At 31.4% G+C, this 24,441-nt stretch overlaps 3 protein-coding genes across 5 annotated transcripts; 2 read left to right on the top strand and 1 right to left on the bottom strand.

The window, feature by feature from the left end:
- Nucleotides 1–379: 379 nt before the first annotated feature.
- Nucleotides 380–7,937, bottom strand: LOC122633209. Of its 2 annotated transcripts, none has more exons than XM_043820866.1 (8): nucleotides 7,456–7,937; nucleotides 5,223–6,873; nucleotides 4,887–5,121; nucleotides 4,694–4,803; nucleotides 4,333–4,579; nucleotides 4,026–4,230; nucleotides 3,715–3,916; nucleotides 380–3,644 (listed from the first exon to the last, which is right to left on the bottom strand). In XM_043820866.1, the coding sequence occupies exons 1-8, from the start codon at nucleotides 7,680–7,682 to the stop codon at nucleotides 2,079–2,081; spliced, it is 4,443 nt and encodes a 1,480-aa protein (XP_043676801.1). In that variant the 5' UTR covers nucleotides 7,683–7,937; the 3' UTR covers nucleotides 380–2,078. The 2 variants fall into 2 exon arrangements, with proteins under 2 accessions (XP_043676801.1, XP_043676802.1); XM_043820867.1 differs by having other exon boundaries at nucleotides 380–3,641.
- A 155-nt stretch (nucleotides 7,938–8,092) lies between these two features.
- On the top strand, nucleotides 8,093–9,425 carry LOC122633214 (ATP synthase subunit d, mitochondrial-like). Its single transcript, XM_043820873.1, has 3 exons — nucleotides 8,093–8,483; nucleotides 8,703–8,871; nucleotides 8,997–9,425. The coding sequence occupies exons 1-3, from the start codon at nucleotides 8,368–8,370 to the stop codon at nucleotides 9,240–9,242; spliced, it is 531 nt and encodes a 176-aa protein (XP_043676808.1). The 5' UTR covers nucleotides 8,093–8,367; the 3' UTR covers nucleotides 9,243–9,425.
- Nucleotides 9,426–10,079: 654 nt separating this feature from the next.
- Nucleotides 10,080–23,407, top strand: LOC122633199 (serine/threonine-protein kinase SMG1). 2 transcript variants are annotated; one of them, XM_043820838.1, is made up of 16 exons: nucleotides 10,080–10,220; nucleotides 11,025–11,289; nucleotides 11,402–11,622; nucleotides 11,699–11,951; nucleotides 12,040–12,169; nucleotides 12,284–13,631; nucleotides 13,709–13,865; nucleotides 14,072–14,600; nucleotides 14,863–15,050; nucleotides 15,135–18,929; nucleotides 19,039–19,312; nucleotides 19,421–19,683; nucleotides 19,785–20,061; nucleotides 20,140–22,024; nucleotides 22,133–23,095; nucleotides 23,186–23,407. In XM_043820838.1, the coding sequence occupies exons 2-16, from the start codon at nucleotides 11,054–11,056 to the stop codon at nucleotides 23,368–23,370; spliced, it is 10,704 nt and encodes a 3,567-aa protein (XP_043676773.1). In that variant the 5' UTR covers nucleotides 10,080–10,220; nucleotides 11,025–11,053; the 3' UTR covers nucleotides 23,371–23,407. The 2 variants fall into 2 exon arrangements, with proteins under 2 accessions (XP_043676773.1, XP_043676774.1); XM_043820839.1 differs by having other exon boundaries at nucleotides 11,005–11,289.
- The last annotated feature ends 1,034 nt before the right edge of the window (nucleotides 23,408–24,441 follow it).

The raw sequence follows: 24,441 nt of genomic DNA, 5'->3' as shown, positions 1-24,441 counted from the left end.
CTTTGTACACCTATAGAGTGAAGAAATGATATTTATATTAATTAAAACTGTATACATAAAAATGAGCGCCTTGCAATTTGGCACAAATGTTACAATAGATCTAGATCTTTGGTTTCAATAAATGGCTAGTGAGCGCAATCATAAAGAGTTGGAAGCTACACGCAAATAAATATGGATTTTGCAAATGAGTACATAATGAATACATGCGTGTTATTAAATAAAATATACAAATAAATGCTTATTTTATGCAAAATTATATGTATATTTAATACATATATTCTATCAAAATCTCATAATTATTGCATAGTACGATTAATAACATCAATATAAAAAAAGAAATAAAAAAAAAAAAAAAAAAAAAAAAAACGTACTATGTTTTATTACTTCTGTACTTTGTTGTTTTTTGTTCGAGCGTTTCTTAGAATAAACTTGACATGATACTGAAAAAATAATATTAAAAATAAACAAATATGTTTAAGATACACATTTTCAAAAATTCTATGTATACACTATGCTTTGCACTCATCTGCAATAGCCAAACCATTCATTATATAGCTAATATGTTATTACATATATGTAATGACTAGAATAAAAAAAGAACATTGTAATTTGTTATCACCATACAGATGTATACTTAGTGCTACCATTAGGCATCCTGATTGAATTATTTCATAAATTTTAAAATCCTGGGTAATACTATTCACTACAATCTTCTTTTGTACATTTAAAGTAATTAAATCATTTGTCTGCAACTTTATGTATTATTAACGTTATATAGTAATGCTTTAAATAATTAATTAAATGTGTTATTTTCTAAAAATTGCACACTAATGAGATAATAACTTTAAATACATATTTATAAGCTACAACATTCTGCTTGAATCATAAGCATAATATTACATGTTAAAATTGTTTCTTTTATATACCACATGTCTTTAATTTGAAAAATATAGATGACAGCAATGTCAAACTACCCAGGATGTTATTAGTATGAAATAGTGACTAATCTCATCTTATATGGAGTATTTTTTGTTGGGAGTATATATCTGAAATAGAAGAATATAAGCTAGAAGCTAAGTAACAACTTTTTATAACATTAATTATCACGGACGTGGTACTGGATCATATCTGAAATTTATCTATTCCAATGATCCATATTAACAGGGGATAACCATTACATATCGCATGTTTCGTATAAAAATGGAAAAAAGAATATAATAAATAATAAATCTAATAGCTACATAACCAAATACAACTTAATCATTTTTAACGGTTCATACAGCTTAAATATCTAGAACAGAGCTATTCATAAAGTTTCATTATCCAATACCTTAAAAAAATAATATTGTTCAATTTAAAGGATGCATACATACATGTATCACTCTTATATCACACACATACTGTTGCATTTGCTGAGCTATATATCTCTCTTTCACACAGATACTTTGGAAATGATATAATGTTTCATCTTAATGCAAATATATTTTTTGTGCATAATTCAGATCCTAATGTCATACTGATAATATAACATATATATTATGTAATATTATCTTTTTGATAAAAGCCTCCTGTCCTTAGTTTGAATAATAAAATTTTAGATTTGACATAAAATTTTTCTAATTATAAATAGAAATATATAAATTAATTGATAAAACAATACTTTTTTCCACTGCTAGGGAACAAGCTATTGTAGAAATAATCTCTTTCTATCTTAAAAATACATATGTTAGAGTGGCAGTTTTCTTAATCAACTTGATAATACAATAAGTATCATCTGTTAAAGTAAATTCTCAAGAAAACAATAAAATTTTTTAAATCGTAAAATGCTGATTAAAGTAATGATACGACAAAATGACATAGTGTCAATAACAAAGATTCTAAACAAAACAATATTTTTCTAAAACCTTCCATTTATATATATCATTATGGTTGTTAAGATAAAAATAAAATGGAATAACGACGTATAGTTCCATTATCGTATCGTATACAAACTGCAGACTTGAGCTCTGTATATGAATTTACTTTGTAATTAAAATGTAATTTTAAAAGTTAAGGTTTGTGATTTATGTTACGATTTATTAATAATAACCAGAATAATGATGGTATGCTGGCCTAGGAGGATGATATGGAGCTGGGCTTACAGGATAACTTGGATTGTATCCTGGTAAGGGAGGCGGGGGTGGAGATAAAATTCGTCCTTCAACTGTGTCAGGTACTATATGCGGGGTAGAAGAACTAGCTGGTTGCGGGCTAGTAATAACACGAGTTCCAGAACTGTGCAAATGATGTGATCTTGAAAGACTTAGATCAACACTGTGTCTTCCACCAGGTGTAAGATCTAGACTAACAACCCGCAAAACATCACTATGAGAATAGGGTGGAGGAGGTGGTGGTGGTGGAGACATGGAATAGCCACCTGTCCTACTGAGATCGACACTTTGCCGTTCGGTTATTTCATATAAATGATGATGATGATATCTTGTATTTTGTACTTGAGCACCAAAACTATGATGAAATCCTCTAGCTGACATATCTAGACCTTGAAGTTCCCCACTATTCAATACAAGAGGCTCAAAGTTTGATCTTTCTCTACCAAAATCAGATTCAAGAGGATCATATTTATATGACGTTGACAAATCTAGTTGTAAAGCTTTCTCTTTAACAGAAAGACTAAGATTTTGAGCTACTGAATCACCTTCATCGCTTGATAAATTATCAGTGGGCATTTGATGGTGATGGTGTATATCTTGATATCGTGGATTTGGTGTAGCTGACGGAGATACCAAGTCTTCTTGTGGTATGTGAATATAACTATTTGGAGAAGAAACACGTGGTAAATCTTCGTGATGTAGATACTGTTCGATATTATGTGTTCTTGATGCATTCATATAATCCACAGGTCGGTGAAGATGATAATCCACATGCAAGTGACTAGGCGGAGTATGTCGATTATCCGGTGTAGGTGCTGGTGATATTAATTCATCTTGTTGTTGAATATATGAATCTAAATGACTTGGAGATCTTTGTGGTAATGGTGACTGTAATTGTGTAGAAATAGAATATAAATTTGCATCACGATCATTGTCTTCCAATATTGGACTAGAAACTGCTCCTATGTCTCTCTCAGCAGCATCTAAAGCTGCTTCAACAAGTAAGCTAGCATTCGCACTTTCTGTTCTTCTGTATACACTAAGACCCAGCTTACTACTATCTAGTAGAGATTGTGTTGTAGCAGTTGTAGAGACAGTTTTATCTTCTTCTTCCTTTCTGCTATCCTCAAATTCATATACATCTGGTGGGACAGATGGTAGATGCGACGTTGGTATGTCCGATGTTGTTGTAGGATTAAATTCACCCAGCCATTTTTTACTTCCTTTACTTTGTATCCTTGATGCAGCATACAAATCCACATCTGTACGTACATCCTCTACATTCGTATCAATACCACTTGGTACAGGCATTGTAACACGAGTAGAAGCACCCGATACTTTAGTATCATGCTCTACTGTATATTTGGATGTAGTATTTGTTCCACTTGGGAACTCCATTATAGCAGGATGTGTAGAATTTGTATTTGTTTCAACTTTTAAACTACTTTCTGAACTACAATCATCCAAAGATGGTAAACTGTTGCTATTATCCTGCTACAAAAAATAAATATTGCTTACATTTCCGAATATTTCATATATATTATTATAAATATATCATACATACTTGTGAATTTCTTCTACTTAAACGAGGAGTTTTACCACGTCCGACATCTTCCACAAGACCACCACTATAAGCATCGAAAGTATATGCAACCGATCTTTCGATTTTAGGCATCATTTCTTCTGTGAGACCATGTACCTTTTTATAATGAAATTGCAAACATTGCTTTGTAGTAAAAGCTGCTTTACAACTATTTTCTTTACACCTATGAAAAATATTTTCCATTAAAAGATAGATGAAATTTTTTTCAAAAATATCTTTTAATGAAGTAATTTTATTCAATAATGATACTTATATTGGCACAATATTCTTACTTGAAAGGTTTAACACCACTATGAGTCAACATGTGTATTTTTAAATTACTCTTATTTTGGAACATTTTTCCACATCTATCACATGTTGCTGCTCCTACTACATCTTTATGATGAACCTCTTTCATATGTCGTTGAAGAGCTGCACGAGAGCCCAAAAGCTTTAAGCAAAGTTTACATTGGAATTCCCTGAGTACTTCGGACATATCTATTGAAAATAAATAAATAAAAATTAAATAAGAAAAATTGTATAAAATTGTATATATATAAATTATCTGTAATACTTTATATATATTAATTGTATTCTTACCACTATGCATTCTTTTGATGTGTACTTTGAGTTTTTGAGGTTGACAAAATTTACGTCCACAAAAATCACACAATGGCCTAGAACGTTGCGGATTCTGTGCACATCCATATGTTCTATGCATTTCAAGATAGTTCAGTCTTAAAAAAAATTTTTTACAATACTGACATTGGTATGCACCACGTCCTGCATGTAACTCTGCTGCATGTTTCATGATATTATCCTTTCCTAGAACAGCAGCTCCACATACCTAATATAAAATCTTTTGTTATATGTGCAAAATATAATGTTATGAAAGTAATGTGCAAAATTATTAATCAGCTTGAATATTATTATGCAAATACAAAATTAGTCTACATCTTACCTTACAATGGTATTTTCTAATAGTCAAACTATAATTGGTATCATGAAAAATGCAGCAATGCAAACGATAATATATAGGATGGGTAAAATTTAAATTACATCCACCACAATCTAAGAATAATCAAAGTTAGATTAGTTAATTAAAAAGTTTATTATATCATTGTACTAAAATCAATAAAATAATATTTACATACTTGTTTTATCAATTTTATTCTTCCTAGTCCATGCTGAAGACAATGAATCTGCCCAATAAGTCAGTTCCATTCCTGACATAATGTTTTGTGTAGTGATAAGATGTAATTCACCTTGTTTTGTAATTACTGTTACACTTCTTCCTTCTTTTGTTTCAGCTGGTCTCATATAACGAATCCAATTACTTTTCAATGGATTAGTGGTACTGATATATGAAGTTTTACCATTATTATCTATCTAAAAAGAAAATAAGTAATCTTTTAATATAAGAGCATTTTTATTTATTTATTTATTTTTTTTTTTAATATAATAAAAAATTTATCACGCATTAAATTTACCTCCCAAATATGTCTCATAGGAAAATCATCTGGTATGTCCATTTCTTTTACAGATTTACCAACTAATGGACCTAATTTGGCATACATGGGAACTGGGTTCTTGGCATAAATTCCAAGACCATGTTCTGCTGTTGTAATTTTTAATTCAAAACATTCAGGTAAAGAATCTCTAGCATACAAAGGTCTGTCTGAATCTACAAGTAATTGTTTTTCTTCCCTCTGTATCTTTGCTTTCGATTTACAATGATCTACAGGTACTGAATCTTCATCTGACTCAAAACCATCATCTGGTAATCTTCCATAACCTTCTGACATAGGATCATCAGATTTTAAAGCCTTAATTACTTCAAGATTTTCTTTGTATTTGTTTAACCAATCTTCATACGTTATAGAGTCTGTTATAGTATATTGAGGTGTATTGAGTGGACATGCATCTTGTAAATGCCGACTGTTACAATCTTGACAGAGTTTTATTGTAATTGCCAATCTATGAGGCTCTGATATATTACCATCAAAGTTTACGTCAATTTGAGTTTTATCTATTACTGAAATAACAGATTCATTTTCTACTATATTCAAATTTGGAGTCTCTTCTTGAGTAATGATTCCATCTTGTGGTGCTTTTCGCACATCATGATGCTTCTTATTTTTGTGCTCACTAGTATGCTTGTGCTTTTTTCGTCGATGTTTGTGCATAGCTTCATCCAAAAAATCATCGGGCGTATCTCTGACAACATTCTCCTCTCCATCAGTTTCATGTTTTGGTCTCTTTCTTTTCTTTTTTAATTTACGTTCTTCTAAAGCTTTTACATTTCCTGCTTCATCTAATACATTAGAAATTGAACTACTATTTTCCTGAGATTCTGTGTTTTGTTCCTTATGTAATCTGGTTTCTGTTTCATTAATTTTTTTATTTTCTGTATTTTCCATATTCTGAGAGCTTAATATATCTCTTACAACTTTGACAACAGATTCATTCATAATATTCTTTTCAGAAGAAGAGACAGCTGGAGTAGTTTGCAGTTGTATATTTTTTTTAGATGTATCTTCTCCAATCTGTGCTACTCCATTAGGTATATCGATACCTTTGCTATTGCAATTTAACTCGTTCTTTTCACTATTTACATCCTTTATAAATCCTATACTATCTATATGCTCAGTCTTTGTCATAATAGATTCGATATTTTTTGGAGCGACACGAAAACATTCTACATCTAATTTAGATTTAATATCTGCTTCTGTATTTATCTCGGTGTTACAAATAACTGAATTTATATTTTTATTGGGATTTTTTTCTTCCTGTAACCTATAATCTTTATCTGTTTCTATGTTCTGTGCATTTTTCAAGTGTTTTCTTTTCTTGCGTTTGTCTTTATGATGTTTAGCCTTATTTTTATGATGTTTAGATCTTGAACTACGACGTACATGGAGCTTAATAATGTCATCATGTACTTCTGTTTGTAAAGATTGTATTGTGTCTGTAGATGAAACATCAGGTTCTGGACATATAGAAGTACTTTGCTTCCTTAGGCTTCGACGAAGAGGTTCTTCCGTATCATCTATTGAATTTTCAGTCTTGACAATTTCTGAGTCCCTTTCTTCTTTGCCATTTGTTTTCCATTCTTCAAGACCATTGCATTTATTATCTTGTCTAAAAATAACAAAATCATCATGTACAAATGTCTTTATAATTTACTAATATAAATTTCATAAAATTAATAAAAATTGTTATACAGTTAAATATAATAGTAAAAATTTATTTCGATATATCAATTTCATTCGTACTAGGCGTTATTATTAGAAATAACACTGATTCGCGTCCGGGTGTTTCTTTTTTTATTTTCTTTTATACAAATAAAAATGTGTAATTATAATAGTAATTAAAATCCTTGAAATATACTATCTTTCTTATCAGTTTTCTCTAATAAAAAGTATCAAAAGAAGATCTTGATCTAAATATAACAAGATAAATGCGACTGACATAATTTCGAAAAGTTTGGAAACAAGACCATTATCCCGCGCTTTTGATCAGATATCGATCATCCTCCCTTGCCCCTCCGGCGCGTTGCGGCAAGATGGCGATTCAGTATAACAGACGGTTGACAGTAGAGGGGAAACCCCGACAGAGTGACAGCTACCCCATGCGCGTAGAGAAAGAGAACTCTTTGATGCAAGTCGAGATGTTTAATGCACACCAACAAGACGTCATAGGCTGTACAACCGTTGAACTTACCTGACGATTGATTCAGCAAGATCGAGAAGATAAACTGCGAGGTCTTCGTCCGTCGACAATCCCAGCCTTTTTTTAAGAGATAACCAACGCTTTCCATTTGTAACGCCAATGTGAACACTTCGAAAGTGCTTCACTTTGATATCCGTACTCGTGCCGGAATCACAACCGTGATGGGAGCTTCTCGTTATCCCAGATTCCTTCACATGCTTCGTGCTTTTCTTCGGCATAACTACATCCTCGTCTCCGCCGACATTAAAGTGGCGAAATCGAAGTTAGCGAAGAGGACGCGCGCACACCGATATTATCCTATCCTCTTTATGCTCAACCGCCTGATCGCCGCCCACCCTCGCCGACACCCCAGTCTACCCCCTTCACGGCCATATTCCTGTTTTATCGATCCAGTTTTCCTCGTACAAACTCGTCTCGATTCGGCCGAGTTTCAACGAACTCGATTCTGATCTTGAGTCGAGCAACGCTCGGTAACGCCCTCGTTCGTACACCATTGGAAACTTCATTACCCTTTCCTTTTCCTTTTGTCAAGCTCCTTCCCCTTCTTCGCTCTGCATTTCCTTAAGCCTATTTCACATGATAGTTTCAAGATCAGTTTATATTTGAGCAAACGAATTAACTAAAGTTATACAAATTAGTATTATGTAAATGTTCTGTTTCTTTTCTTACCTATTTGTAATTTCATTTTAAATTGCTCAATTCAAGCATTTTTCTGGACAAAAACAGATTATATTAATTCTAGTCAATTCTTACTGGAAGTTTCTAAATATATGTAAACTGTGTAAAACCACCACTGATTACGTGGTCTTCTCAAGCTGCCTGTCTGCTTTAGTGTAGTTCTTGGTGCCTATGGTTTAGATTGTCGTAGTCGTTAACCCTTGTATTTCGTATTAAGCGTACAAAATGTCGCGGAGCGCGATTAAAGCAATAAATTGGGCAGCAATAGCAGAAAGAGTTCCAGAAGAACAAAAACAATTATTTTTCGCATTTAAAGCGAAGTCCGATCAATATTTACGTCGGTTAGTCCAAAAAATAGTCTATTACATAATATATTCTGTAATATTTTAGTGCATATGAAAGTTGTGACAATAAGCAAATATATTTAATTTGATTAAAAAAAAACTATTATATATATATATATATGTATATATTAAATATCTTTTATAGTATAGTCATACAACTGTCAAATGATTCATTTATAAGTTATATTTTTTCTTGCATTTCATTCTTCATTACAGAATGCTGGCAAATCCCGAATCTTCACCAAAACTTAATTGGGATTATTACAAAAAGAATGTGACAACACCTGGTCTTGTTGAAAAATTTCGAAAAGAGTACGAAGCATTAACAGTACCATATCCTGCTGACAAATATACTTCTCTTATTGATAGTGAAGAAAAACAGATGGTAAAGTATTTTATCTATAGAAGTTTATTTTTTCTTTATCCAGTCAGATATAAAAAAGGTAATTTAAAATATAATATAAATTTATATATAGTATATCTTTCTGATATATATTTCAAAATGTTTAGCTTGTTGAGGTTGAAGAATATCGCAGAAGATCTGAAAAACAAATTGAGGATATTAATGCATCTATTAGCTCTATAAGAGCTATAATGCCTTATGCTGAAATGACAATGGAAGAATTTGTGGAATATCATCCAGAAAGTCATTGTGGAGTAGTAAACAATCCATCAATTTGGCCACATACACCTGAAATGAAAGAAGGCGAAGAGGCAGCTCTAAAGCCTCCTGGAGAAGATGATCATGATCATTAATTTATTTCTACAAATTTATAGCAATATTGTAGTCTATAAATATGTAAAGAATATTATTGGCATACAATAATTGATGTTTGAATTAACCTATGTCCATAAAAAACATTTAACTCCTAATACATATTAAAAAATGTTTTTGATCTATACATTATTGTAAATAAATACATATGATATACAACATGATCAAATGCTCTATGTGTAACATGAAATATTTATTAATAAGCTACTTTGTAGTTTTTTTTTTTTTACATATTAAAGATATTTTGCAGAAATATATAACTCTGTGATCTTTCGATATATGCAATTAATTGCAATGAGTGAATGATTATTTTAAACAAGTGATTAAAATATATCTCGAATAATTAATAAAAAGTTAACATTTATATTTAAAAGACAGAACTATATCCACACATACACACACACACACACACACATATATATAAATTTATTGAAATATTTATTTTAATTTATATTTCAATTTGCTGCTTCAATTGAATTTTAAATGCTTGGAAGATTTTTTCGTGACTGAATAAAAACACGGAATATACCTGTTTTGCTTTGACAAAAGATATGGTACAATTCAATTGTAAGTTCTGATTGGCTATCTCTAGATTGGCGATTAAAATAGTTTTTAGTTTATAAATTTATAATTCTAAATTAAATTAATTAATTGAAAAATATATTTAATAAATTTTCTTATATTATTTCATATAATAAAGAATTTGTCTATTTTCAACAAATATTTTGAATGCAACCTTAACAGAATAGGGATCATAAGAATGGACTTAAAGTTTGTAACGTACAGTATCAGAGTACCCATACTGTGAACTATTTTGTTTATGCAAATGTTCAGTATGCGTTTGCTACATGGTTTGCGAAAATCACGCATGTTGTGCGCTGATTAGCTTATGCTTCTTTTTTGATTAATCGATTGCACAATATTTAGTACATTTCACAAAAAGTTATTGTCGAAAAAAGGTAATATTAATGTTAATAATAAATTATTTCCTAATGTTATGCGTTACAGACATAGAAGGTGTCTACATTTCGATACGTTGTTCTTTATAATTCGATCTGTCCGTTTCCTTTATAGTTTAATATTAAAAATATTTCTATACAAAAGTGTGTGTATATATATATATATATCACATATTCATATATATTCATATATATATTTATATATATATATGCATACATACATATATATATGAAACTTTAATTTATCGTATAAATAATTTTATATTTCCGTAGATATACTTTTATCTATTTTTTTTTAGAAATGATCTGTTCAATTACATTTTACTTTACGTATTTGGTTATGATACGTTGCTTTTTTCGTAATATTTGTCCTAATCAAGATTATTTATGTAGAATTGTTTTTTTTGGGCAAATATGACATATATTAAATTGCTATAAAAATACAAGCTATGTGACTTTAATTTTCATTGTTATCATTGAGCAACAGAAAAGCGTTTTTTATAATACATAATATATTTATGATAATAATTAAGGAGTGAAAATAATTATGCATCTTTGAGAAAATGTTTGAACATTAAAATAGTTTTGTGAAATAATATTATGATAAAAGAATGGTCGTGTAAACAAATTGAAATATCTGTGTATATTTGTGTCTCAATGTGTTGAAAGAATAATGTATTTGATTGCATCTATCTATTTTCGAATTAATTAATATAATGTAGTATATATAATATATTTTTATTATTTATATTTTGATATGTCTAAGTATTTTAATTAATCATAGGTTATATGTATGAAATATAGGTCATGCAGACCATCCGCAGAGTAATGTAATGAATAGCTGTGGGAGCTTTAATACTAACACGAAGTTACGTGGACTGAGGAACTCAGAGACACTTGAAGAGTCTCCTTGTAATAGTCAAGGAAGTGATATCGAAAAAGGAGAAGGAGGTACTTTGACTAGCTACGGAATTAACGAGTTTAATGTCCCTCGTGGCACTTTGGTCATTTGCCAACGAAATTCCAACAATTATTTATCAGATCATTCATTCTCCAAATTTAAACCAAGGTATATAATTTATTTTAATAAGATATATTTCTTCATTGCCTTATTATCTTCATGTAATATTATATTTAATGACTTTGAAAAATTCCGTTATAATGTTCAAATCTTATCGTAGAATTAGTGGGATACCACGCAATGAACCTCGAATGGCTCGTGGTAGCAGTTCAGGAGATCGTGGCAGAGGAGGCTTACGTGGCCGGGGTTTTAAGAAAACATCTGAACGTGATGCGAATACAGAGTCCAGTTATCATTCTACACCTAAACCCAAGTTTCAAGAATCGCTGAAAAATCAGGAAAATTCCCAGAACAAATACTATGATGATAAAAGAATAAATGGTTCAAATATATTATTTTCTATAGCTATATATCTGTCTTTTGTATTCGTGTTAATAATAATTGTGTTGCATTATAGAGGACTCCAGAATTTCCAAGCTTCTGAGGCGATTATGCCGTGAGGATGATTATGATCATTTCATGATGCTTTGCAAACAAGTACAAGAAGGTATACTAGCACCTGAAAATCAAAGATATATACGACGTAACTTAGAACATATCTGTGAAAGCTTATTAGATATTTTACATTCTGGTCCTGGACCAGATGCAAAGCAACATGTGACAAAATGTTTAGGTCGTATCGGATATGTCGTAGATCAAGATTTCAAAAGGTATTCATAATAATTTGTTATAAATTTATATAAGTAGAAAAAATGTTTATCTTCGCGGTGAAGATTAACTTTATTTTTGTTATTTTAGATTTATAGAATGGACTTTTAGTAAGTATTCCTTGGAAAGAAAAGATGACATAAAATGTCTTCTAATAAAATCTTTTGTTGAAATGCTCAAACTGGATGCAGAAACACCAAGATTAAAGGAATTCTCAGTGGTATACATGAAAAAAATTTTTTTTAATATATAGAATATATATAAAAAAATATATGTTTTAGGTATTCTTTGCATGATGAAAACAAAATATATAATTATAATTTATTTATTTCAGTCTATGATGTCACAATTGCAATCAACATTGGAAAATGTTGATAGATCAGACTTATTGGTGGCAACAGTGGATGCCATATTATTATTAATTGAATCATATCCTGAGACTTTTTCCAATCATTTTCGTGATACAGTCGATATTTTAGTGGGTTGGCACATAGATTCAACACAACAAAGATCCATTGTAGCTTATGCAAGTAAAAGCTTGCAAAAGTTACGAACATTTTGGATTGCAGATTTGCAATTTACATTGACTTTATTAGGACAATTTTTGGAAGACATGGAAAGTTATGACGAAGAATTAACTATACCTGAATCTGGCAGAAATTCACCTAACGATGAAACATCTCCAACACCTAAAGAATGTATACTTCGTATTACATCTTTGATATCTGTATTTAATACTGTGACTAAAAGTATATCTGATCATTTGAATCCTAATCTTACACCTAATGTACAATGGTCCTTTTTAATGGATTGCCTATCAAAGATGTTGAAAACTGTAGTAAAAGCAATTGAATTAAATGAAGGTTATGAGGAGTGGTCGCAAAATCTTATTGCACCATTTGAAAATACTGAAAATGTAATTAAATGTGTAAGGCATATGCATTCATCACAAAAGTATATTGAAACACTTTTAAAAAGTTTTAATAAGGAAGAAATTAATGAAGAGAATTTAATAAAGATGCTCAAATGTTTATATATTAACAAGAGAAATGATAATAAAAATTCTAAAATTATGCTTGATAAAGATATCTTAACAAAAGAAAAGGAACAATCTTTGATGAACATACTCGCTTCAATGGAATTAAAAAGAAAAAAAAATGTTGATCTGTCAGAAGAAAAAGAGGAATTGATCATGGTAGCAAATGAATGTGCATTTTTGCTCCTAGGATACATTCAAAGTCGCGTAACTAAAAATCACGATCTACTTTATAAATTTATCGATCTTCAATTGCAAAGAGTCAACATTTTTTGGGATGATACAATTATTTCTATGTTGAATACTATCTCAAAAGTAATAAAAGAGGTATCAGCAAATTTACCTTTGGAACTGGTGCATAAATTGCTTGGAAAAAATTCAACCTTATTAAAATTAAGGTTCAGAAATTCTATATCCATACAAAGTGCTAGCCTTGGTGTATATCACAGTCTGTTGAGTTTGAAGAACATACCATTACTACAAGAGGCATACAGATATATATTAGCTGATTTAGAAATGGCTTACAAACTTATTCTAAGAGATATTGATTGTTTAGTCATGGACAATCCTTTCACTGATGTGCAATATAAAAAGTCAGATGCAGAAATTGTTATTATTTTTATTCTACGTGCACTTTCAGATATAGGTAAGATATAATAATAAAAGTAGACATATATCATTTTCATTAATGTTCAAATATTTGAAATCTTAATTACTTTCCAGCAAATGCAAGTAATTCAATAATTGGAATGTGGGCATTAAAACCAACTATCTTAGAACTCCTTGCTGTTAAATTAAAACCATATGACCCAGGATTATCTATTGCCAGTCCATTGTTACAATACAGCATTTTGTATTTGCTTTATGCACATTGCTCTAGGTAATGTCTTTTTTATATTCTTTTTCTTTTTTTATAAATATATATGAAAAATATATTTATTTTATCAATTTAAAAATGCTTAAGAATTGTTAAATATACAAATTTAATAATTTTTTATTAGAAAATTTTTTATTTATATAAAATTGATTATTTAAGTATTAAATTTATTAAATTAGAATATTTTATGTAATTTGAAATTCTTGCAGGTATAATCATTTTGTACCAAGCTCTAGTTTAATAACAGGAACAACTGCATGCCGCCCGATAGATATGTTTCCTGGAACGTTAGATGTACCAACTACTTCACCTACAAGCGGTCATTTATCTATAATACTTAATCTTATAGCAAAGACTTATAACAAAAGAAGTCCAAATAGAACATTATTACTTTTATCTAATTGGATGCAAGAGATTTGTATACAATCTGAAAATTACATTGGTATTTTGAGTAAAACTAAGGAATGTGAAAATGTTATTACCAGTTTAATTGCTTGTGGTGCTACAACTGATCATGATATTTTAATTGCTATTTGTTCTATTTTCGAAATTTTATTGAGTTCAAAAAATGTTGTGTGGCGACAAGAAATTTATTCAAGTATTGTTGACTTTGCAATGTTACATCTGACTTCATATGACAAGCATGTACGTGAAAAGTATAGTCAACTACTTATGAACGTGCCTCTTAATATTGTTATTCCAAAATTGAATAAAGAATGTTTACCGTCAGAAACGAAGGTAAGTTGTTTTTATGAAACGAAATATAAAAAGTTTTACATTTATTCTAACTTTAAAAAATTTTTTTTGCATTTAAGTTGCAACTTTATGAAGAATAAAAATACAAAATTTTTTATTTGATTATTTATATATATATATAAAATTATATTTATATATAATTATAATTATATATATATATATATATATATATATATATATACAAAATTATATATTTTCTATTATAGTATGTTTTGTGTGTATTTCGTACGTGTATATTTTCTAGAAATTTCAAGAGATTGAGAGTTATTCATTAGAATCTTTAATCCTTGCACAAAGATTACACATGAGAGGTAACAACAATGGGGAAATGCAAGCACAATATTTTAAAACCTATATGGCATTTTTATTGCAAGAACATTACATTGATGCATCTGGTTTAGCTGAAATATTTACTTTGTGCTGGCCAACAGTGTAAGTTTAAATCTTTAATTTTTATTTTTTAATTATGTTTATTTATCATTAACTTCTCAATTATTTATTAATTTGCATTTAAAGGTCTGAAAATGAAATAATGACAAAAATGTATGCACTGGCACTTGCAAATTGTTCTTTCTTATTTTTTTGGTGTGGCCTAGAAGCTGCACAACATTGCGTGATTAATAAATTGCGTACTTCTCTTGGGAAACCACAAGAAACATTTACAAGTATTGAAGGAGCCTTGAAAATTTTAGCTCGTGAGATATCATACAATCCAGAAATAGTGAAAAAAGATAATCGTGGTTTAGATTATCTATTGCATGAGCACACACGTGTAAGGCTTTTTATAGAATTCCTGGAACATTTAGAAAGAGTTATTCACAATGCTGCAGAGGGATGTGCAGTAGCATTATCACCCTTATCAAAACCAGTACGAACTTTCTTCCACACTAATAAATCTACATGTAAAGAATGGTTAAATCGCATTCGTTTGGCTTTATGCGTTGTTTCATTACATTCGGGATTGGCAACAGCAGCTCTGAGAAATGGTCAAAGACTTTTAGAAGATTTAAGTATTTGTGAAAATACTCAAGGTATTGAGTTCGAGAGAGCAACTCTTTGCACAGCTCAAGCTATGGTTATGTTAGGAGAAGCAGAAGCATTACAAGGACTTTATATTTATACGAAAGAAAAGGATAGGAAATTTCCTTGGCTGAAAGCAGCAATGGAAGAAGCTGCTGGTCATTATGAATCAGCTGCTGAAAATTATAAACAAATTATCGAAGAGCATTGGTATACCATGGATGAAGATACAAGAGGTGCAAAAATAGATGGTGACAATCAAGTAGCCACATTTTGTATGCAGCATCTTACTAAGTGTTATAGAGCTGTTAACGATTGGTTTCAGTTGGAAACATGGAAAGTGATAGAAAGTGATATTCTGTCACAAGAAAAAAATATGCTCCTAAAAAAGCAGATGATGGAAAATATAGTTCCTCAGCAGGCAAAATGTCTAAAAAAGTTTGAAACTGGTGAAATTATTTCTATGGAAGAATTATCTAATTGGAACCTATTGGATGAAGAAACGAGAACAAATTGGAGTTGTGCCAAGACTCTTATTGAATGCAATAACACATTAACTAATATTGCAATGAGTGCTCATATCAATGAATATAAAACTTCGTTCGACAAAGACATACAGAGATGTCAGAAAGTAGCTGCAAAAACAATGGAGGAAGGCTTAAGAAATGTACCTTCAGAGTATCTAAGTGATTCTGTATTAATACAATATTCTGCTACTGGCTTGAAAAATTTATTAGCTGGAAAACAAAACAATGTATTCGAATTATATAAAGAGGATAAAATTAATAATTTGAGTACTAATATCTTGACACAAATTTTATGGTGGTCAGATTATTTCTGTAAAACAAATAATGCTATCTCTAACGAAGTGGCTAGCTTGAGATTACATGTGGTTCGAAGTGCAAGGAAAGAAGGCAATTTTAATTTAGCAAAACGGGAGATGATAAAGTACTTTGAAATTGAGCAAGACTTATTCCAGATCAAAGATATACAGGACTGTAATTTTACAGAGATTATAGAAAAAATGCTTACGGAATCTATGCATGTAAAATGGTCTAAAAATAATATGCGCGCGTTTAGAGAATTTGCAAAATTGCTATATGATATGGAAAATATAGAGGAAGCATTGAAAGTATGCAGTGCCACATCACTAGGAATTTCTCAATCTATTGTAGGTGGAGAACAATTGGCAGACTTAAGAGAAACAGGAACTAAGCTTCTACTCACTCTTAGTAAATGGATACAACAAGATGCGAATATAACTGATAATCATCAATTAGAAGATTTATTACGATTTGAAGCTGTCCACAATGATGGTTTAATGAATAAATTGTTCGGAGACACAACAGATTTGATACCTACGTCAGATATGATAATTGGGAAGTTAATGCAGTTAGGTGTAAATCAATGTCCTGATCTGCCTTTAGCATGGTCTAGCTTTGCAGCATGGTGCTACAAATGGGGTAGAAAAATTGTTGATAATTCCAATTCTGGTCAACTTACAGATACAGATCGAATAAATATACAATCTTTGTTACCTATAGATATTACAGAGAATGATCTTAACGCGATTTTTTCAATATTAAGTCAAAACAAAACCATTCCAGAAGATGAGGGTGATATAGATACGAACGATATAAATACATCAGAGATGATAGAAAATCAATTACGAAATGTTCCGATTTTATGTCATGCTAGTAATGAACACCTTGGAATGTTAGTTGATATATGGAGGCAAGCTCAGAAACGAATTTATTCTTATTATGAATTATCTGCAAATGCTTATTTTAAATATTTGCAATTAGCAAATAATGAAAACAACAATTGCGATACTATCACAGCTACGCTAAGGCTTTTACGTCTTGTTGTTAAACATGCTCTAGAACTTCAGAATGTACTTGAATCTGGACTTTCAACGACACCCACTGGTCCATGGAAAGAAATTATACCACAATTATTTTCAAGACTTAGTCATCCAGAAGCATATGTGCGAACCCAAGTTTCCGAACTTTTATGTAGAGTGGCAGAAAATTCCCCCCATTTGATAACTTTTCCTGCTGTAGTAGGAGCTGTTTCTGGCCAAAGAAAAAATTATGACAAAGTGGTTTATGAAAGGGCAGAAAATGATACATCCCAGCATAATGATTTAGATTACATAGAAGAGGATAATGAATCTACTTATAACGATGAAAATCAAGGCTTTATGGATGCTTGTTTTGCGCAATTAGTTGATTGTCTATCTAATAGAATCCCAGATTCCGTTAGTCAAGTGAAAATACTTGTTAAGGAACTTCGTAGAATTACGCTGTTATGGGATGAATTATGGTTAGCAACACTGTGTCAACATCACACAGAAATTAGCAAGAGATTTGAACAGCTTGAATTCGAAGTTCAAAAAGTACAAGACAATGTTTGGCTTACCCCAGAAGAGAAAGATAAGTTAATTGCTGAAAAGCATAGGATCATTTTGAAACCAATAGTATTTATCCTTGAAAATCTTTTAGCAATGACATCTGTATCAGCAGAAACTCCACATGAAAAAAGTTTTCAAGACAAGTTTGGCCCTACGATTCAAGAAGTAATTAGTAGATTAAATAATCCGAAAAATCCTGCAAAACCTCAAATGGCTGGATTGTCTTTAAAACATTTAGAAACGAAATTAGCGCAACGTGTACAAAAACGGACTACTTATTCATTGTCAATGACAGATATTAGCCCAGTATTAGCTAATTTAAAGGATACATGCATCGCTATGCCAGGTGTTGCTGCTATTGGCAATAAAGTTGTTACTATTAAATCTGTTGATAACAATGTACAAATATTACCAACTAAAACAAAACCAAAAAAGCTTATGTTTCATGGTTCGGACGGTCATACTTATACATATTTATTTAAAGGATTAGAAGACTTACATCTTGATGAAAGAATCATGCAGTTTTTAAATATATGTAATACTATGATGTCTAAAAACAATGACACCAAGAAAGTTTACAGAGCACGTCATTATTCTGTCATCCCTTTGGGTCCACGATCTGGTCTTATACAATGGGTTGATGGCGTTACGCCATTATTTGTTCTTTACAAACGTTGGCAACAAAGAGAAAGTGCAATGGCAAATAAAAGTGGAAACACAGCAATTTTGCGACCTTCTGAATTGTTCTATAATAAATTAACTCCATTACTGAATGAAAGAGGTATTGCATTGGATAATAGGAAAGAATGGCCTCTTCAAGTGCTTAAACAAGTATTATCAGAATTAATGGCGGAGACTCCAAAGGATTTATTGGCTAAGTTAGTAAATTTTCTAAAGTATTATTGTTAATTCCAAAGTAATATTGAATAGTATCAAAAATTTATAAATGATCAATATTGCTTACATATAAACTTTGCTGAATTTTAGAGAAATCTGGTGTAACAGCATTAATGCGGGATGTTGGTGGCAGGCAACTAAAAATTATTCATATTCTGTTGCTGTTATGTCAATTATTGGTTACATTATAGGCTTGGGTGATAGGCACTTAGATAATGTATTGGTTGATCTTAATACCGGAGAAGTGGTACATATAGATTATAATGTATGCTTTGAAAAAGGAAAGACTTTACGTGTCCCAGAAAAAGTACCTTTCAGAATGACACCCAATATCAAAGCTGCACTAGGTGTAACTGGTGTCGAGGTCAGTTAATTTATATTACTTATTGTATTGATATTTTTACTTATATAGGAATTATGTTTCCTATTTTATCTTACTATTACTTTCTAATTTGGTATAATTATGTTACAGGGTATATTTCGATTGGCCTGTGAACATACTCTTAGAGTTATGCGTAGAGGACGAGAAACGTTACTTACTTTATTGGAAGCATTTGTATATGATCCTCTGGTAGATTGGAGAGCTGGAGCTGACAATAGTATCGCAAGTTATGGAGCATGCCAAGCTAGAGCAAGATGTACTGGAATAGGACGAAAACAATTAGAACAGGAACTTACACGAGCTATGTTTGCTGTTAGAATAGCAGAAATGCGAGCAGAATGGCTTGCAAACAGGTATATTCTTGAGATATTTTTATTTAGCTATTTATATATTACAAGTTATATAGTTTATTTATCTCATAATTATATGTACAAATAATTTATATGTCGTATAGGGATGAGTTAGTTAAAACTTTTCCTTTGCTGTGTCATCACTTAACATGTTGGATTGAGGCAACTGAAGCATCACAGCAGTGTCAAGACTTATTGCAAGATAGACATCAACAACTTGCGTTAGTAAAAGAGGCTCAGGCAATGGGACGTAATCATGCTTTGTATTCGGTGGTAAAAAGATATAATACGTTTAAAAGAGCAAGAGATGCGCATGAAAAAGCCAGAATAGGATTGAAAGAAAAAATAGATGAATGTGAAAAGCAAATTAACATGCACAATGTAAGTTCTTTTTTTTTTTATTTGAATATAAAAAAGTGTAAACTACAATTCATTGAATTTTGCAAATGATATTCTTAGATTGCATTGGCTTCTGTGAGAGGACCACAACTAGGCCAATGGCTAACGGAATTAGGAACATCAGCTACACGAGAAGATCATGTTGTTTTTGATCTCGTTAAAGAATTTCTACAAAATGCTGGTCAAAATCAAATGATCCTTCAGTGTGAGCAATCTGAGAATGAATTAACACAATTAGCTACTCAACAGTCTATTCTTATTCGTAGTTGTTTGGATCTTATGAGTCAATATTCAGCAATATGTAATCTTTATCCAATAAGTATTGTTTCACAACATCGTACTGTTGTTTACCATGCTTGGGCAAATAAGTTGCTGGCATCAGGAACAGTGGAAACTTGTCATGAAGTCATAACACAATTTGAAGCAAATTTTGGCCAAATTAATGGAAATAATTCTCAGGAACAACAAATAGTGACATTTTCTTATCATATGCAAGCCATCTTGAATGAAGCAAATGAGAGATTTAAAAAAGCTTATGAAAGGATGGTATCTGAGGGTCTACCAGAAGCAATTAGTAGAATTGAAAAGGCATATACGGAATCAAGAGTTCAGATTACAGGATTTTTAAGACGTGAAAAAGGTGCAGAAAGAGCACTTGAGTGCGTTAATATAACAGCGCTTTGTGCTTTGAACAAAAGATATTTAATGATGGAAGGGGCTGCTAAATGTGCAGGAGATTGTTTAGTTGATCTCACATCACGGGAAGGAGATTGGTTTTTAGATGAAATGAGATTGATGTCATCATTGATATCTGAACTTGTTACATTGATACCTGAGAATCATAAAACGAATAACGATCCAAAAATATTCCTTGTATTGAAATGTCTTAAAAACGCCGATTCTATCTATAAAGGATTACAAGAACTTAATTATAATTTTCATACAATTATTTTACCAGAAGCCATGAAGACAATTATTACAGAGGAACCAACTGTAATTAGGATGATAAACGAATTAAATGAAATAATCATATCGACAGGAATACCCCTAGGTGATATTCTTAGACAACTGGAAATACACCTTAGATTTACTGTAATGGAAATGGAGAGTCCACATGCTATGGTACAAAATTTAGTGTCTAATATGAGATCAAGATTCGAAACGTTGCTATCTAGACCTGCAGATATTCAAGAACTTAATCACGATGAAACATTAACACCCGGTCAAATGCTTTTAATGGGTTTCAATGGATTGTTTGAAAAGTTACAAATGGAAGGTAATGCTTTGGTGATTACATTGAGTTCACTTGATATTCCACTAAATTGGAAAAAGATCGATCAAATCAGAGAAGCTAAAGAAATGGCTGCGCCTATATTTAATAAAGCAGCACGGCAAGTTTTAGAAGATATTTTCCTGATAAAGAGATTATATACAATACAAGAATTTTTTATAATGTGTAGAGATATTGCTACAGCATTTAGAGGGGAGATGGCAAATGTTTATGACGACGAAAGATTAAACAAACCAGTAAGAGTATTTACTGCAGATTATGTCTCGAGACAACTCCTTGGAGTAACGACCCAAACGCTCGCCATTGCATTGTGTTTTCTACTACAAAGAATGGGATTAAATGTTACTACTGAAATTGAACAAAGAGATATTGGAGCAGAGAGCAAAGTTTCAATCGAGGAATTATGTAGAAAGATGGTTGACTTATGTTTAAAACAAGGTTTGTTTACGGGATCTGTTTTAGCTCAAGCTAGTGCATTGAGTAGTACGTTAGAGAGCGCATGGAGAAGAAAACAAAGTGCAAGACTGGCGCAACAAGGTGTTGAATTAGCACGAGCTAGTGTGCAAAGATTGCAACTCCAGCTAACAGCACATAATTGGTTGCACGAAGATAATTTTCTACTGAGATCTAATATGAGTCCCATAAATCCATTAAGTAAGTTACGTTGATGTAATATTTTCAAATTGATAAAATATATATATATATATATATATATATATATATATATACATATACACATATATACATATTTTTTGTTTTTAGATCGTTCCGCCTTTATGTTGGAATTAAGAAAAACAGCTGCAGCTCTATCTAATTTACAATCAAGAGTATGCGAGGCACGAGAGCAGCAACAAAATCTGGTGTCCAGCGCTATTCAGCGTTTAAAATGGGCTGCTGGCGCAAATCCAGCGTTAGGCGAAGTCATGTCTGCATTCGACAATGCGGTGTTGTCTTCGTGTGAAAAATTAACGCAACAACATAATCTCGCGGCTGCTGTTATCAATACTTGTAATTCTATATTACATTACGAAGCATTACGGACTAGAACATCGGAAAGTGTTACCCACGATGCAAATTTTATCAAGCTTGTTAAGCATTGGGAAGAGAGTTGTTTATTAACAGTAAATTTAACAATTACCGTTAGTCCAATAGAAGAAAGTCTTATTGAATTGTTACAGTTAGAAAACAATGTCGATGCTAACTGGTTGAAACAAGCAGAGAAACTTATTTCTGAGGCGATCATTGATACGCAAAAGAAATTACAAGAAAAGCAAGATATTTTACACAATGCACACGATTGCTTAAGAGGACGAGTGACAAGCCTTCAGAATATACTTGCAGAACATCATAAATTAATGTCCGATGTTCGAGTTCTATTAAAGACTATGGTTAAGCAAGAAAATATTATCGGACTGCAAGAATTTTTAAATACTTACCGATCATTCACCGAAACCTTATCTACGGTCGTGAAAGAACTAGAATCAGACAATTTAGATCCCACAAGAGGCATTGGTATAAAGTCTGAATTAGAGAATATGGCGATTATGGTACCGAACTTATATAACGAGTTGTTGGAATTCGCTAGCGAACACAGATTAAATCCAAATAAAGGATCAGAGAAAGAATGTTCTCTTAAAAAGAAAGTTAAATTAATGAGACAAGATAGCGTATGTCTTAGTCCTAAAAAGGGAATTCCTTTAGCTAGGGATCCAACTACAGGCAAAGGTGTGTATGTCTTTAACGCATAAATATATTATATTATTTCATGAAAAATATTCCTATAAAATAAATAACCTATTCGTTTATTTATAATAGCTGTTCAAGAACGAAATGCGTATGCGCTAAATGTATGGCGACGCGTGAGAATGAAATTAGAGGGACGAGATCCATATCCAACGCGCAAGTATACGACGGCCGAACAAGTGGAATATGTAATACGTGAAGCACAAAGCACTGATAATTTAGCTCTCTTATACGAGGGCTGGACACCATGGGTTTGAAGGAACGAAAGCAAACGCAAACGCGTTGATGGTTAAACTCTCGTCTCATATGGTACTCTAATTTGTACCATTCGGTGCTCTACAACGTAGAGGCAAAGACGTCTGTACGATCAGGTGTAATACGACCTGGTGATATATCACCTGGGAGAAAAGTCAGCACAAGTCCGGTTAATGGTCGGCTGTGCCAACGCAACGAAAAATCTTGCGAGCTGACTAAACTACTCTGGGCTCTGATTCTATGATTATCTCAAAACGATCGTCTATGTTGTTCATACAATCCTCTCCTATCTTACTGGTCATGGTATTCTATCAGATTGCTTAATGCTCTACTTCAATAAGCTCTATTGTATCTTTCGTCTTTGTTAAACGATGCAGAAGAAAACATATGTTTTTGGAAAGTTTTAACAGAGTAGAGTTCAGAACATAATGTTGCAAGTAGGGTGGTTATTATTGAAAGGAAGGGAAAACTTGCAGAATCTATTGAAAGAAATCTTATTCAATGTTAAGCCTGCAAAAGTTTTGACAAATAAAGATAAAGTATTGATACAAGTAAGATGGGAAACTCCAAAAGTTGAAAATTGAGATAATACAAGTGGAACGCGGTGGTCTGTGTGAAAAGAAGGTATATAATAAATGATTAACAAAAAGAGAAAATAATACATTAATACCCAATTGGTACAGGTAAATATTATGTTTACTGTGTAAAAGTCTAATACATTAACGTTGATACGTCACTTACAGCTGAACAACAATATGGGAAGAATAATTTGATCGACATTGGGTATTAAGTTTCTTTTTCCTAAAGTTTAAGGTATTATTTAATCAAAGGTTTATAATGTTTGGGAAAAACATAGAATCTGCCGGGTGTTTACAATAATGAAGTATCAATGAGAAATATTAATGAGAAAAATGTTCAGCTGAGAATCGTACTGAGAAGATCTATAACGATGTAAGTGTCAACGACTATGATGATCGTGATAACAGCATCTATGACTATAATGTACAGCATGAGAAGCACTTTCTTGTCAGAATACTATAAATCTGATGTCGTTATTTATGAGTTTCATTGCT

Source organism: Vespula pensylvanica, chromosome 11 (genome assembly GCF_014466175.1).
Source record: "Vespula pensylvanica isolate Volc-1 chromosome 11, ASM1446617v1, whole genome shotgun sequence".
Taxonomy (NCBI): Eukaryota; Metazoa; Arthropoda; class Insecta; order Hymenoptera; family Vespidae; genus Vespula; species Vespula pensylvanica.
Note: the sequence above shows the minus strand (reverse complement) of the source record. Positions and strands in the feature narration are given on the sequence as shown.